Source organism: Spinacia oleracea, chromosome 4, assembly GCF_020520425.1.
Source record: "Spinacia oleracea cultivar Varoflay chromosome 4, BTI_SOV_V1, whole genome shotgun sequence".
Taxonomy (NCBI): Eukaryota; Viridiplantae; Streptophyta; class Magnoliopsida; order Caryophyllales; family Amaranthaceae; genus Spinacia; species Spinacia oleracea.
The window spans coordinates 142,316,107-142,326,908 of NC_079490.1; the positions used below are offsets into that span (position 1 = coordinate 142,316,107).

General features: G+C 36.3%; 1 protein-coding gene across 1 annotated transcript; it reads left to right on the forward strand.

Moving 5' to 3' along the window:
• The first annotated feature begins 9,405 nt into the window (after positions 1 to 9,405).
• LOC110792356 (uncharacterized) lies at positions 9,406 to 10,152 on the forward strand. Its single transcript, XM_021997157.2, has 2 exons — positions 9,406 to 9,566; positions 9,741 to 10,152. Exons 1-2 carry the CDS (start codon positions 9,497 to 9,499, stop codon positions 10,043 to 10,045), a joined length of 375 nt encoding a protein of 124 aa, XP_021852849.1. The 5' UTR covers positions 9,406 to 9,496; the 3' UTR covers positions 10,046 to 10,152.
• Positions 10,153 to 10,802: the final 650 nt, after the last annotated feature.

The window sequence follows — 10,802 nt, forward strand, 5'->3', positions numbered from 1 at the left end:
ACGAAATTTTTTCAAATATTCAGCCAGATCTTTTGCAGATTTCATTTGCCGCGTAGAAGATGTGTTCAGGGGAGTTGACAAGCCTGTTCCACACTGTATAAAAACTGCATCAGGTAACTCCAATAGGAAGCCAAGAACCATAACCTAATCCTAATAACAGTATTTGCAAATGAAGCTTCCTAAAAGTGAGCATACTTCAAGAAAAAAGTAGCATTGCAATTTTGCAATTAACCCCCTTAAAATCTCAACTAACACAATTTCTATTTAATTAACCAACAGTCAAAAAAAATAAACCTAGTTGTATCATAATAGATGATCATAACACAAAATAGTTTCCATTTCAGAAACTAATGGGTCTAAATGAAGCAAAATGTTCACGAAGCAAAACTAATAGGTATAACTGTGATAAAATGGTGAAGAAAAATGTTCATGTGAAGTAACTCTTAAACATGTCAAGTTTAACATTTCATGGGGTTTATCCGCTAATCAGAATGATCCATGTATCACATTCCATCATAATTTGCCAAAATGAAAGCTTAGTGTGATTATACATAATGATAATATAAACAAGTGAACAAGTCAGAATAATAGCCAGAAATAACTATCTTACTTGAAGTGTTTGATGCACCAACTTCATCAACTGACAAGCAGCAAGGGACACTATACACCTCTCTGACGAAAAAAGCAAATTGACAGCACAATCATTGTATGTGTTATTTATGAACTTAGGTCCTTTGCTGCTAAACTCCTGAGAGCTAATTGTTAGTACGTAATTCCAGCAGATGAGCACAAAGATATAAGACAGGTTGAATGAGACTTACTTCTGGAACAGTAAAGTCACATCGTAGAATCAACTGTCTAGCATTTGCCAGCATTTCTCTCTTTAATCTTTCATCATTCTTATCAGATTCAGAAATGAACATAACCTCCTTTAAAACAGTCTCAAATTCAGAAGAAAAGTTCATGATCTTCTGAAAATCAACTAACTTTGAAGCATCATCATCTGGATTCATAGAAACTGTATTATTTTCTGAGGCACTTCTTTTGATCCATTGCAGATAATTGAAACAAGTCAAGTGTTTTTGAAAGAAGCAATTGAAGCAGATAGAATGCGCAACATGACTTTCAAAAGGAAGAATACACATTCAGAAACAGATTGGTCTAGCACTAATGAAAACAGGCTGATTCTAAAAGGTTTATCTGATGATAATGCAGATGTACTTATTGTTGATGGGGCATGGAAAAACTTAAAGAAGAAAGGGAGTATGATTGCTGCAGTAGGATGGGGTATAGAAGTAAATGGAAGAATTGTGTGTGCAGATGGTCAGAGAGTACAAGCAGTAAATGCTGGACAATCTAAAATGAAGGCAATTTTGGCTGGTATGCAGAAAGCTGTATCTCTTCAAGTTCGATGTTTAACAATTCTCACTGATTGGTACAACAGTATTAAAGCATTAAGGGAGTTTCCTGAATGTAGATTAGAACTGGTTTTAATTTGCAGTGAGATTAGAATGATAGCTGATAGTTTTGAACACTGCTCCATTGTCAAATGTAGTAGAAATAGAGTTAAGTTTGCCCATGATCTGGCTCAAAAAGCTAGAAAATATGGGTGATTCTTCCTTTGTGTGCTTGTATCTTCTACCAAAAAAAAACAGAGCAGCCTTCTCCTGGCAAAGACCAGTTAATAGACAACACCTGAATCAGTTTAAAGCCAATAAAACCTAGGGTCATATTAGCTCTCCTCAGAGCTAGTCTCATATATCAGGCCATTATCCAGCTGATATAAACCAGTTTAAAGCTAATAAAACCCTGTAAACAGTAGTCAAAGTGTACTGGCGTTATATACAACACCCATGAATAACCTAGGAGCATAAAGGCAAAGGGGGCATGCTGTCACAAATCACAAATAATAAAGCTCTAAATTATTCTGGGACTTGTCCGCAGTAAAGCTTAGCCTACATTAGAACTAATGAGAGGAGGTAGGTGAAGCTTTTGGATGCTATTAAAGGGGAAATCCATAGTTTGGGAGTCATCTAAGTAGGACATGGAAAGTAATAAGTTAGAGACAGAAGTACAACACAGCACCATGCAACCAATTGGTAATTGTATCTTGCCAAAGACCACCCAAGAAAGACGTTCCTAGCTGAAACATAGTAGATAAATAATACGAAAAGAAGTGTAAAAGTTATCTAAATCTATACCAGCAATAACTTGTGCATAACAGCAGATGCTACAACTTAGAACAACAACAACATCAACAAAAGATTGTGCATAGCAGCAACAACATCTCATAATAACAGCATAGTATAACAACAACAACAACAGATAGCAACAACACAGTATAGTAGAAGCAACAATACATCAGACATCAACATCACAATACATCAGAAGCAACAAATGCCAATCTATTTCAGGAGTTGTTTAATTTCTTCAAATCTCTACAATATGCTGCTCAAAACTAAACCAGAAAAGCTGGTAATTGAGTTCTTTTGTCCTACAGTGAGCTAGTATGATACTCCTACGTATGCAATCAAAATTTAGCAACCTCCAACAATAAATAAAGATAGGTTCTAATAAACTTCTTCCACAATAAGACTTCTAGCTAAAGAGCAGACTCAACTATCTGAACTGCGACCTACTTTACACAGAGAGATGAGGGACACACCCTTTGTCGCCTTCTGAAAATTGATTAGTCAGGTGTGTTTCTGGGCTAAGATTCAACGAAGTAGCAAGACTTATCACCTACCACAAGACACTTTTTCCCCTTCCTGGTAAAGATACTAAAAATTTAAGCACCGCCAAGATACATTTATAAAACAAGGGGATTGAAACCTCAGATTTAAGCTAAGTGTATTACTCTATACTCTTGTATTGCCGACGTCTAGTTCCAAAGAGCAACAATGAACAATATAACCGTGTAATATAACTCATATGTTCCTCAACAATAACAATCAAACAACAGTGTCCAACACTACCACTACAATATCAAAACTTAATATACTACAGTATGTACATACATTCTTTAGACTTTATATCACCATAATCAGTAGTCGTACAAGAAAAAGTTGTATAAGTCCAAATTTTCTCAATCATTTGATTGTTTAATTTTAATCACCTAAAGTAGAACTAAGTACTTGCTAAATCACCATAATTTAGTGTATTGAAAAGATCCAACAGCAAGAGATAATGAAAGTTGAAACAAAATAACGATACCATAACAACTCACTCAAGTTAATTATCAGAACAACAAAAATTAATAACTTCAATTTAAAAATTCACCTTCTGAATTATATTATAGCACTTGATGTTGCAACAACCTCCCTGATTTCTGCACTCATTTCAAACCAAACCCAGAAAATATAAATAGACAATTAAAGTAAAACTCATGTTTTAGCAAGTAAAAGTATGTCTTATTGGAATAAAACTCGTGTTTCTATCAAATTTGAGGTCCTCTTTCTTCCAAGCACCTGACCTAAAAATCAAATTTTCATAATAAATTAGACACACGAAATTACCTGACCTCAAATTCGAAGGATTTTTAAGGTTTTTAAGCGAAAATTTGAAATTGATAATTAGGGTTTTACAGCTTCAGCGGGAGAGAGGAGAGGGGAGAGCAAGAGAGAAATAATTCGATAATTCAAACATATTCATGTAAAATTGAGAGACTGAAACAAGGGGAATATAGTAATTGAACGGAAAAAATGGCGAGGAGGAGAGACGAGTGGAAGCATAATTTACCTTTAGTAAGAACGGCGACGGTGGATATGAGTTCGAAGGCCAGAGAATGACGGTGGAGATGAATCTCAAGCTTCATTTTTCCGGCGAGACTCGCTGGTGAAGAAAGAATTCAAAGTCAGACCCAGTTTAGGGAGGAGGTTTTATGAAATAACGAGAACCTAAACAAAGAATTATGCGCGGGGTGAAATTTTGTTCCTGCATTGGAAGCTAGAACACTGCAGCGTTATACATGAAGACGCCGCTAACTAAAAATTAACACCGATTTGAGGCGTTATAATTAAAACTAACGCCGCCAATGAATGCTCCTTCACCTGATTCCTCCATTTTATCATTTAGTTAGAGGCGTTTTTAAATTAACGCCACTAACGCATAGCAGCAAATAAATATTTTTCTACTAGTGGCTTATGGCAATTTTACAAGTTTAAATAACAAGGGTGGAGAGAGAGTTTTCCTGGGCTACTGTATCTATTCTAGACTCGGATGATTTTGGACTATAATAAGACATAATCGTCCTATCATGCAGGATATAGTATGTAGAGACTATAACAGGATTATGGAATTATGTTAGCACCTGCACCTCCTTTATTATCTGTAATGAAATTTTGATTTTTCGTTGTGATACATTAGTTGTAACAATACAATTTTAAGTTTTTTAATAATTCCGCACGCATCGCGTACATATAAGACTAGTTTTAAATATTTAAACTCACGCCCCGGCCCAAGTCAAATAACATAAAATAAATAAAAAGTCCACCGTTTGCAAAATTAAATCCAAATCGTCCCAAACGAAGCAAAATAGCAAAATTGTGCAACATGGGTAAGGCTTGCGCCCAGCCCAATGCCGCCTTGTGCATTGCGTGCCACACGAGGCCTAGGAGCAGCGCCCCTCCCTTGCATAGCACAACGTACGTCCCGCAGCCTAAGCTGATGCTGCTGTTGCTTGTTCACTACTGCTCGCTAGCCAAGGCATCGCAGCGTGAGCTGCTGCTGCCTTGCTGACTGTTGTGGCTAGCGCGCGCTGGCTCGCCCAGCTCGCTTGCAGGGTGCCTCGCGTCGCTGTGCCAAGCTGCGGAGTGCAGCGCGCATGGGCTACACACGTCGCACGCCCTTGTTCCGCGCCTTTGGCTCGTGCCATACAATCCAACTAACCAAAAATAATAATCTTTAATTTCACGGAATATTATTTGCATGATGTTATTTTTCATAAAATTAACAAAATTAATCGTTTTATTTTTCGAAAAATAACAAAGTAGGTGATTTAATTAAAATTTCAACAATCCAATTATAAGAAATTTATAAATCTTTGCTAACAAAAATTCAAATTTAACGAACGATCAATATCAACAAAAAAATTTAATATGTTTGATAATCAAATCCAAAACTTTAAATCGTTGTAAGCATTTAAATTTCAGATTTTTATCAAATTTGGTTTAGGTGATCAATTAAAATTAACGAATATAATCAAAATTTTAATCCATAAATTTTAAATCTGCCATTTAACATGAAATTACATTCCCTTTTCCAAGTAACCAAATTTCCATATCCAAATAATTATTAAAATTAATTTACGATCTAAAAATCATTAAATTAAGGGAAAATAAAATTAGGGTTTATACTTAACATTTATGGCCGAAAATTTTATCATAATTTTAAAATATACCCAAGAACAGTAGGGAAAAATTTCAATTAATTCCGAGTAGTTTAGGTCAAGTAATTAATTGAAAAACTTTCCAAAATTGTTAATTTAATTCATTAATTAACAAAAATGCCTAAAACTCAAACTTCAGAGCTTGTTTTTGCGATTCTGTTCTCATGATTTGATCTTAAAAAGCCGTTTTTAATTTAGATTAGGTTTAGAAAAATCGAATTTCCAAAATTTAACGAATTCTGAACATATTATACGATCTATCCAATAATCTAGAAAATTTCAAAAATTCACGAAACATATTAAAATGCCAAAAAGTACTTAAAATACATGTTGCTCATGATACCACTGTAGGGAAATACAGTTAAAAACATATTAACGCAGCGGAATAATCCCCAAAGCTAGGAACCATGTATAAAGTGCAGATCAAGCAGACTTACGTTTGTAGCGTGTTTTCCCTAGTTCAACGAATCACGAACACAAACAAGAACTCCAAACGTCGTTCCTCTACTTGGTTCACCGACACGTTCAGATCCGTCTTGAGATTCGTAGCTTAGACGTCACTCAGGATATTTTAGCTTTTAGGGAAGAACAGTTTGAACGGAGGCTCAAAAGAGATTAGGGTTTCTCTTTTTTATTTAGGTTAAACTGAATCACGTAATTAGAATTGTGGAAAAATATAATAATGAGGGAGGTGTTATAACCCGAAGGGTTATAACATGACCGGCCAAAGCACAAGGCCTTAGCCGGCCAGCTCTCGCACAAAGCCCACGAGCAGCCCGCTCAGCAACGCAGCCATGGGCCTTAGTCCTTGATGTTGCTTGCTGCCATTGCTGTTGTCCCGCGCGCGCCCAGCCGCAGGCCACGGGCCTTGCTCTCGCGCTGTCGAGCTGCTGCGCTCGTTGGGCCTTCCGCGCTTGCGCGCTTGGCTTGACAGGCTGGCAGCTTTGCCTTGCTCGTATCCGCTACCAATGCCTTACGGCTATTGTTTATCGTATAGTACTTGCCGAATCACCGTCATATGATACGATTATTCGTTTCTCCTAGCTTACGAATATTCGCAATACGATATAGGATTCCGATCCAACATCATGTCATATATTTATGTTTTTCCGAACTAATTCCCTAAAAGCTATTAAATGAATTTCCGATTCATTTAATCAGATGATCTGTTACATGCCAATGGTTTGACCTTATAAGTTTAGTCAAGAGTAAGCTATGAGCCTAATATAGATTAGAATTGACCGATCGGAAGCATTGCTCCAGCTAGCTGTTCCGATCACTTGATGTCACTGAATTAATTGTTCGTAATTAATCTGAACCTTGGTATTAGACTAATGCACCTTGGGTGAAGGACATATTTCCTTCACTGGGACATGTAGCACACTTTTGAGTGTGATTCCTCCACCTAGAATTATGACACCTTTGTGCTTTACTTGTAGTTCATTACCATAAGGTATTGTAATAGTGTGTTTTCCATCATTCACAGGTTCAAAAGAATGGAAAATGGACAAGTTTGAACACATATGATCACTGGCTCCACTGTCTAAATCTATTTCTTGTTAAAATTAGACATAAGACAGAATGTACCTGGTTGATAGCTGCTTGCTAATCCAAGAGAGTGAGAGCCAGAGTTCTCTGCTTGGTTAGCAACTTGTTGAGTGTGCAAACATTTCATTAATTGGCTATACTGCTCCTCGGTGAAGGTGGCATGGACAACACCTGATCCATCTTCTGGTTGAGGTTCTTTAGGAATGTATTCATCCAGCTGAGCTGCTGCTGCTATTCTCTTTCCATTTCCTTTGAAATCCTTCGGATAACCTTGCAATTTCCAGCATTTTTCAATAGTATGATTCTTCATTTTGCGATGCTCAAAGAACAGATTGTTTCTGTTACTGTTGTTGAAATTTCTGTATTGATTTCCAGTGCTTGCATACTAAGAGTTAGGACTATTGTTGTACTGGTTCTTATAAGGTTTATTATCAAACCTCCTTGCATTAAATTTTGTAGACTGAGTTTGTGCCTGAGCTTTGTGATTATGCACTTCCCTTTGTTGTTCTTCCTGAAGAAGTAAACCATATGCCTTTGAAATTGTAGGCAAGGGATTCATCATTAGAATAGTGCTTTTAGGATGCTCATACTTTTCATTCAGTTTCATCAAAAAAGGGATTAATCTTTGATTTTACTGTGTCTTAAGGAACTGTTGAGTAAGAGTGCAACTACAACCAGTGCAAACACAAACAGGCAAAGGTTCCAATCCATCAAGCTCATCCCATAACATTTTAATCTTTGTGTAGAAACTTGCAACTTCTTCATCATCACCTTCACTCAGTTCACTCAGTTGTTGTACTGAAAACAATTGGATCCAGATTCTCTGCAGTACCTGTCTACTAATTCAAGCCATATTGCTCTTGCTGTCTTGAGATACAAAACGCTTCTTGCAATCTTTGGCTCAAGAGAGGCTAACATCCAAGAAATAACTAGATCATTACACCTAGTCCATGTTCTGTAATTTGTTGAATTCATTGCTGGTTGACTCAAACTACCATCAACAAAACACAACTTATTTCTAGCTGATAGAGCTATAATCATTGAGCTTCTCCAATCATTAAAATACTTACCTTCAAATTCAATGCTCACTAATTTGGTGGCATTTAGATCATTGTTACTGAGATAGTAAGCAGAATTTAGATTCTGAGAAGGATCTTGTTGATCTGCAGGCATTTTGCTATTTGAAAAACAAAATTAATCAAAGAAATTTGGGATCAGTTAATCAAACAAAAGAAGAATTGATGATCAGAAGAATTGATGATCAGAAGAATTTTAGGAGGATCGAATGATCTCTTGCTCTGATACCATATCAGAATTCAACATTTAGGATGATTTCTATGCTTGGACTGGAAGTCAGTTAAGCATTTGAGAGAGAGAGAGAGAGAGAGAGAGAGAGAGAGAGAGAGAGAGAGAGAGAGAGAGAGAGAGAGAGAGAGTTAAACAAATGAAGAATTTTATTAATGAATCAATCAATGAATTCTTACAGCAAGTACACTATATATACATTAGGGATGATGAGGTGTTTCATCCAATGAGGTTACACTATATGTACACTTCAGCAACTGCAGTCTAGGTAGAGTTTATTACAAGAATGCTGTAAAACAGAACTAACAGCATCCCTAGGTTTAAGGCATGTTGTTAGAGCTGCAGCAGGTGTTTGGAGTTGACCATTAGGAGACCTTCTAGAATGTTGTAATGCTAACTGAATGCGATGATGATAGTCCCTGCTGGCACTGCTGCACGTTAGTTTGTTGTAGTTTAGGACTGCATAGAGAATAAGATTAGCACTTGTAATAGGACGGTGTACACCAATAGCAATATATATAGAGTACTACGTATTAGGTAATATTATTAGTTTAGGTCCGTGCCTGGCAGTGGGACGATAAGTAAAGTTATCCTATCCGTTATTAATTTAATATACATAAAAGAAATTAAGGAGAGTTTGATGAATTATCAAAAAAAAAAGGAGAGTTTGATGTAACCAAGAGAGAAATAATTTTCGCATGATAAGTAAATGGAGCAGGTTCCTTGAAGACTATAGCTTGGATGGAGTCGTTAAAGGTAATGTTTAGGCTAGCAGTTTAATTATTTTGGAAATATTTGGTTTTTCATATCGAGTTGATAATCGATATGTATATAGATGGTCGATATGTATATAGATGGGCAAGTATGTTTTTGGTCATGCCACTTTTACATCAAACCAGTTAAGGCTTAAGCCGATAGTAACATAACTTTTTTGTTTCTGCCTAAAAAAAAGAGAGAGAAATAGTATACTCCTTCTCTTCTAAATGTTAATAATTATCGATTATTTAATAAAAATATATACGACCGTCGTTAGCTAATTAGGTGACACTTTATTTGACTGGAAAATCAGGAACTAGTGGTTTAATTATTGTATTTGTGACAATTTAGTCTTATCTTTCCAGCTCATTTATTTGTAGAAATATTGACAATCTAATTCCGTATTGTAATTGATTAACTGGATCATATTAATTACTATAAATTGATAATCAACTACGGAGTACGATAATTATAAAAATTATATTATACAAATTTGCGCAAATGGCTAGAGCTACCACATCAACCTCCTTCATCATAACAATTGTGTTAGTAGTATTACTGAATACTTCAGGTAAACGTGTACCTCTTGGTCTATTTAATTTATTGCTTAGAGATATATTCGATCTGAATTATTGATTGTTAGTAATACTAGTTTTTACCCAATGCACAAATTGGTTATACTAGCTACTTTGCATGAAATTGTGTTACATTACACTTACATATTGCATATATTGTTATTACACAGCTCCGGCAGTTGCCGTTGTTAATGAACCATGTAGGGGGCCCAATGAAGTTTGTGGAGGCTTCGTCGGATTTGAATGTTGTGCAGGATTAGATTGCAGACTCGAGGGTGACTTCAGTGAATCGGATAGAAGTGGAGTTTGTGTGCCACCAGATCAATCATGTCCAACGGCCGGCCAACTTTGTGGTATCACTGGCACTGGTGTGCTTTGCTGTAGAGGACTTGAATGTGTGCCTGATGTTGATTTTCCGACTTTACCCGGAATATGTCGTACTACGGGAAATCGTTTCATAAAACTAACTTATTAGTTAATTAAGAATCAAATTTCAATATCAATGTATCTGGATGTAAGTTAATGATGTACTTTATGAAATAAATTTAATCAATAATGGATCATGGACTGTTTTTTTCGGAATGACAATGGCGGCAATAAAAATTATAAATGGGGAATGGCTTCGAGTTGAACATGTGACATTACGCAACCATTAGTCTTTGCAAGTAGGTAAAAATCTCATTGTACTTTGTTTTTCTTTATGTAACGTACTAACATCTCTCTGTTATTTATTCCTTACGACTTCTTATGTCTTCCCTTTAATTGTTCGTTATCATTGTTGCGCACAAGTTAGAATGGCGAATGTTGTGTAACCAATTAAATATAGTACTCCCGTAATACGGATTATTTGTCAAATACGAAAATTAAAATTTTTGTAAAATTTTTGTACTGCCCTTTCCTAAAACTTTCTCTCTCTACATAATTCTCTCTGCCTTCTCTCTACATCTCTAACCAAACCCTAGCCATTCTCGTTGGCGGCCTGAGTTCCTTCGCTCGACTCAGGTCGCCGACAACATTTTCGTTTTTATTTTCATAGCTAGTTATCGTCGGTGAAGATAGAGGTTGCTAACCACCAGATCCCGAAACTAGGGTTTCGATTTTGGTGCGGTGGAAATTGTTGCCTCTAAAGGTTCTCCGGGAGAGAGGAGGAAGAAGGAACCAAGCAAAGTGAAAAGCTTCATCCTCCTAGTGCGTGCTCGTCTCTCCGGAAATCACCGACGTCACTACTACAA